This window comes from Nematolebias whitei, chromosome 8, assembly GCF_014905685.2.
Source record: "Nematolebias whitei isolate Nwh7 chromosome 8, NemWhi1, whole genome shotgun sequence".
Lineage (NCBI taxonomy): Eukaryota > Metazoa > Chordata > Actinopteri > Cyprinodontiformes > Rivulidae > Nematolebias > Nematolebias whitei.
In genome coordinates this window covers 4,747,065-4,753,532 of record NC_056505.1, presented here as the reverse complement: position 1 = coordinate 4,753,532, position 6,468 = coordinate 4,747,065, and the positions used below count along the sequence as shown (strand labels likewise).

At 37.2% G+C, this 6,468-nt stretch overlaps 1 protein-coding gene across 1 annotated transcript in view; it reads right to left on the bottom strand.

Annotated features, from left to right (window-relative positions):
• Positions 1 to 5,606: 5,606 nt before the first annotated feature.
• Positions 5,607 to 6,468, bottom strand: part of prkg2 (protein kinase cGMP-dependent 2) — a 27,990-nt gene continuing 27,128 nt past the window's right edge. Inside the window, exons 17-19 of the mRNA XM_037680152.1 lie at positions 6,177 to 6,239; positions 5,936 to 6,002; positions 5,607 to 5,702 (exon numbers count right to left, since the gene is read on the bottom strand). Coding sequence (XP_037536080.1) covers positions 5,607 to 5,702; positions 5,936 to 6,002; positions 6,177 to 6,239 — 226 coding nt within the window. The remainder of the gene's footprint in view (positions 5,703 to 5,935; positions 6,003 to 6,176; positions 6,240 to 6,468) is intronic.

Sequence of the window (6,468 nt, the reverse complement as noted above, 5' to 3'; positions counted from 1 at the left end):
CGAAGCAGTCACTCTGTTCTGATCCATTTTCCTTCCGTTGGTTTTTCAACTTGATTCTCGTCCCAGTTTTCAACAAATCATAAAACGTTCAGCTCTTTCAGGACAATCCTGCTAGGGCTTGGTGCAACTTTAGCTTTTTGAAATATTTAGCCTTTTCTGCATTATTTCTAATAGAAAATGAATTGAGCTCATTTTACATCCTTTAAATCTTAGCTCTGTTTACAACATTTTGCTTCCTCCTGCAAAGTTAAACATTTTTTCAGCTAATTGCAGCTGTTTTCTCAGCAGTTTTGTGCTCCTTTCAGATTCTTTCCAACTACATTTTTGTGCTGCTTCTAATTTCATTCTGCTAATTTCAGCTTGTTATATGCCCTTCAGCTTATTTCTACAAGTTTCAGCTTTTTCTACTATTTCACCTACTGTTTAGCTGTTTTTATGCTAATTTAAGGTTTTTCAGCTAATTCTACATTTTTTGCTCATTGCTTCCTTCTGGTAGTTTTAGCTTCTTTTTGCATTTTCTGCCACTTTTCAGCTATTTTTTCACAAATTTTGTGCTAATTTCTGCTTATTTGAACCAAATTCAGCAAATATGTGTTCTTTCTGCTTTCTCCTGTTAACTTGGGCTTGTTCTTCCATTTCAGCATGTTTTTAGCTAATTTCAGCTGTTCTTCAGCAACACGTATTCACGCTGCATTTTCACAGACAATGCAATTTCTCTAGTTTATGTTAAATCAATAAATTAATTAAAGCACTTCAAATATTTTAAAATGTGAAGCTCAATCAGAAATAGCCTGCTTGCTAAATTTGCTAAAAATGGCTAAAATAATTCCCACAGATAAGAACTGGATTTAGTTGAAATTAGTATAAAAGCTGAAGTTCTGCAGCTCAGATGGACGGGTCACAGAACGTTGGACTTCATCTTTGTTGGTTTTTGTACAATTTTTGCAGACTTTACCACAGAACGTTCTAACTGAAATGTGCCGTCTAAACTTTTCCAAAGAGTTGTGCAAACAAACTTTTCTTAAATCTGGTCTTTAGACTTCTTCTAACGCCAGTGAGCCTCACAGCTGCAGGAAAAACAAACTCCTGAGCGCAGAACGCGCTTCACAACTGTAGATTAATTTGTTATTTCTTTATAAATTTCATTGTTTCCAAATATTGCCACCAACATAAGCTAAATGCATGACAAGAAATGAAACCGTAGCTTGCTGCACGAGGACGCGGGGTCAGCAGCGTGCTGCGAGGAATACAGCTGTTACTCATGCACACACAGCTGGTTTCAGTTCTAAATGTCCAAAGAGTTATAGATATGTAACAACAACAAAAAAAAGAGTAAAGCAAATGAGTCCGAGGAGTCTTTATTTTATTATTTCCACAAAAACATTTCATTTTAAATGAAAATAAATCTACATTTTAACATGAATTTAAGGCAACAGCTCTTCCAGCTGCATCACTGTACACACAGGAGATACACAGTCAATACACAAATATACAGTATCTATATTTATTTAAAAAAAAAACTCTCAGTCATTTTATGGAATAAGAAAAAGATCAAAAGTGGCTTTCAGCTTATTTTATTTAGACTATTTACATGTAAGTGCTCCTATGAGATGAAATCTCCCGTGTTTAAACAATATGTAAAACACATTTCCTGTAACGCCCTGAAGGGTTTTCAGCTCAGTTCGCAGCTCCTCAGCACATCATCAACACCTCAAACTGAGCAGAACTTTCCTCCAGAGCTGAACCGCAGCTGACTCAGCCTCAACAAGGTCAATATTTCTTCAGCTCGGACACCTCGCCTCACCTCGCTGCCGACACTTTATCATTTAAGTGGGGGAGGTGTTTGTGTTTTCATGTGTAAAGTGTCAGAGAAGGGGCTCTGAGGAGACTGCTGGGTGTTTCTTGGCTGGGGGAGGTGTGTTGGTGGACTTTATGTTTTTTTTTCCAGTTTCATCACGACAAACGTTTTTCTTCTACAGCCAAAAACTAATTACTCTCTAACGCTCTAAGATGGAACAAATAAAACTTTACTATCAATTTCTTTACAAAATACATCTGGAGCTGGAAAAAAGCTGCTTCTCATGCCAGAGATTGGAACTAAAATCACTGTCATCCTAAACAAATGTGCAAATGACACAATATTGCAAGATCGGTTAGAGCTCTGAGTGTACGTTTGGAACTAGGTCTGTAGCGATAAACAATAAATCAATTAATCGCATGATAAATGAAAATTATCAACCTCGTTTTCATTTATCAGCTTTATCGTTTCTTCGTGTCTCTCTTTCTACTGAAGACACTGGATGATAAAAGGTTCAGCTGACCCCTCCCTTTCTCTTTTATCTTTAAATCCATTTTAATCGTCCAAAATCCCGTTTTTGGATCGTTCAAAGCAGCTAAGCTTAGAAGCTAAACTACGAGCTAAGCTAACAGGCCGACCTCTGAGAAAACCTCCGTCTTGTCGAAGCTCCAAAATTCACGACTGAAACCTGTGCCTTCGTGTGAAAAGTTGTTTTTCTCTGCAAAAAGAAGCTGAAGACCTCATTTTTTAATTAAAAGCTTTGTGTGAAAAATGCTATTTTGAGAACTGAAGAGAGACAGCCCATGTCACGTCAAGGGGCCTCTCTCTCATTTTTCTTAGAGACACGCTGCTCGCTCCCTCACTATCCATCATTCAGTTCAAACAGTCTTATACTGCCATCTGGTGGTCAAAAAAGGTACTACAGACAAAACAAATAAACATTTCTTCTTAAATCTAACAATAATTACTAATAATTGTCAAATTTCAAACAATATTATCGGTTATTGCAATAATTTCTGAGACAATTAATCGCCCAGCAAAATGTGTTATCATGACATCGGTATGTGGGCCTGACAGTGAAACAAATTGCCCCTTGGGGACAATAAAGATTCTTGAACTTGAACAGACAAGGTTGGTGTGTGTATATCTATATAGATATAGATATAAATAGAAAAGATACTAGAAGGGTAAAAAAAAAAACAGCCAGGTGAGTGTAAACACACACAAAGAGTCAGTGGCATTACTGTCCAACATCTGACAGGACATAAAAAGTGTGTGTGTGGTGGTAAAAGACTGATCTGGATGATGTGATGTTCCTCTGACCTAAACATGAAACTCCAGATGTTTTTTGTTGTTGTTGTTGTTGTTAAAGCTGGTTTATTCTGCTGCAGGAAGAGTATTTGGTGTTGTCATCAGTTCCTTAAGTGAAGTCACAGAACTTAAATAAGATTTGAACATTAACAAGGTTGAGTCAGGTTCTCTGGATGGATCCTTCCAGAGGACCTGACTCAACCTTATCTACCTGAATTATTGAGCATGCATCAGAAGAGTTAGATATTTTAAACCCAGTTTTTCCTGCTACTTAGCTTTGAATCATTAATAAACACAAAATTCTTGCAATCTGTCAAACTGAGGAAATATAGCTCAACTGCTAAGCACCTTTATACTAATTTAGGCTGCTTATGAGTTTATGTAGTTATTTATTCTGACAATATTTTGGGCTGGGGATGAACTCTTCTTAAAAGACTTTTGCTCCAAAATCTGACTCGGAATAAAACTAACAAAACTGTGTCTCTCCAGGAATAAACAGAATAAGGTGAAGCAGAAAGAATCTGTGGACGGTAAACACGGTACTAAAATATTTTGCCGTTTGTGCAGAAAAACTGCTTCTTAAATAAGAATGGCCGCTAAAGCAAGCTGTGCTGAAAACAGATGTGAGCAGTAATGTTTGCAGGTCATTATATTTGCAGTGAACGTTATTATTGTTAAATCTAAAGTAACTCTCCTGGAAGGAAACTGCTGTGTCAACAGAAAAACCTGCTGCAGATGTCAGAATTATATTTTAATAAACCAGAATTCACCGTCCCTCTCACTGTTGAGAAATGCACTCTCATTCTACAACATACAACTTTGGATTGTCAGGATGTGCAGCAAAACAGCCCAACAGAACCTCACTGACCTTTAGAACCTCACTGACCAAGGTGAGGTCAGCGAACAAGCTGATTCTGGCAGATCCTGATCATCATGGTGAGTTCAGTTTGCTTCCATCTGGACGCAGGTATCTTCTGCTGCCCAGATGTAGAACGAACAGACTAAAAAACAAATTTATCCCTGTAGTGATCAGGTTGCTCGAAGTGATGATTTCATACAGTAATGTCTCTGTCTTGTCTAGTATGGATGTTTTATGTGTCTGCTGACTGTGAAACAAATTGCCCCTTGAGGATAATAAAGATTCTTGAAATTGAACTTGAACTAAATTTCTTTTCCAGGTCAAATACAACAAAACATCATTTTACAGTAAAATAAAGAAACATAAAAATAATCAAAATTTTGATGGATGAAGAAAATGCCTTTTTTTTATATATAATTTGATTATATTTAATTTAAATATTCAGGTGGGATTCAGCCCTTATCAACTTAAACCTAAATACATTAAGGAAAAAATAAGAAGAGGAGAAAAATCCTTAAATGGATCAGGGTTTCTTTAGAACTGCTCAGTTTCATAAGAATGGATCAGTGTTTCTTTAGAACGGATCAGTTTCATAAGAATGGATCAGTGTTTCTTTAGAACGGATCAGTTTCATAAGAATGGATCAGTGTTTCTTTAGAACGGATCAGTTTCATAAGAATGGATCAGTGTTTCTTTAGAACTGCTCAGTTTCGTAAGAATGGATCAGTGTTTCTTTAGAACGGATCAGGGTTTTGGGAGTGATCATCAACAGTCTCTTGAGCTTCTTGGAATCCATGTTTATTTGGTATTTACTACCATAAATATTAGCAGAAGGAGTGGTGGCACAGAGGTTAGAGAAGTGAACCTGTCATCGGAAGGTTGCCGGTTCAAATTCCAAAGCATCCACATCTGCCTCCACTCTCATTTTCTCCACTCTGTGCATGTTATGCCCCATCTGCTCCCCGAACGCTCTAGTTGGTAGCTCTTTGCTTTACACAGAGGGCTGTGGAAGCTATGTGGTCTGTGTTTGCATCAGGAAGAGCTTCAGGCAACCCCTAACGAAGGAAGCAGCCAAGAATAAAATAAAATAAAATAAACCTACTATAAATGATAACCTTGATAATTAATTTTAATAAAAAAATAGGGTGCTATTTTTTGTAAATTAATGTGTTAGGATTGCATTTTATGAGACAGTCAATAAGAGGGCTGTAGCATTAATGGGGGCTTGTCCGGGATAAAATAAGACCTAGATGCTTTATAAAATAAAATAAAAAACTTAATCACATGGTATATTTCTTCCCCACTCAGGAAGCAGCACATTTCAGAAAACCACAGCAATATTTTGATATTGGTATTAACTTTAAAGCTAACCACCAACATTTGATTTTCATTTGGTAGAGTTTCTGTCTGATTTATAAACCATAAGCGCAGAGATGATTACTATTCTTTCATCTACTGAACTCTGCTGCAAGTGTCAATCAGACATTAAGTTCTTATATCAGCCTTTGGATTCCAGCAGCTCCCCTTTGGCTAGCACTGATGTAGTCTCCCGAAAATCCAGTTTGACAATTATTATTATTATTTTTCTCAGAATGAGAATGTGTGAGAGGAAACAACAAGAAGATGGAGCAGAGGTTCTCAGAAGTCCATATCCCAACCAGACAGCTCATCAGGAGGATTGTCTTCATCTGGAGGGTAGTTGTCAAAGTAACTGTAGTCTGTCGGTCCAGTGAGCTAAGGTGGGGGAGGAGAAGAACATTTACCTCCAGAAGGTTGAAAGTTCAGTAAGGGAATCTCATATTTGTAAAAAAAAAAAGAAAAGGCACAGAAATGTCATATTTGTAGAATATACTGTAAATACAACTGTAGAGGTGTTCTTACTTATAGCTGATGCCTGTTTCGAAACATGTTATTTGTATGTGTTTGTGTTTATTATCTGTTGTGTTCAGTGTTTGGATGATACTGACCTCTCTTTTCAGTGGAGATTGTAACGTCTTCGCTTTCAGCCCCTCCCAGTTGAAGCCATTAAACCACCTACAGTACACCACAGTATGAGATAAACTAAACTTACTTTATTTAAGTTTCATTCACCAGAGAAAAACACCAAGGTTGTACATTTTATGTTTTTTTTTCAGCCTACCAAAATAACGTAAGCTCATAATTAGTGTTGTTGCAACAAATGAACAGATATAGTCAGTTCCTACTTACCTGTGCTTCTTAATATCAGTTAGTCCATTTTTCAGGTTGCCCAGTCGCTCTGCAGGGTTCCTCCTGTAACACAGTTCAGATGTTAAATCAAAAGGTAATTAGATTCAGCCTCATCTCCTGATCAGAAAGATTTGATTTTCTAACTGAAATGTTCTAATGACTGTCAGATTGAAGTTGACAGACATAAGAAGTTGAAGGATTTACACTGCCCTGCAAGTCTGCAGCTGTACCCTCTCGCTGCAGCTGTACCCTCTCACTGCAGCTGTACCCTCTCACTGCAGCTGTATCCTCT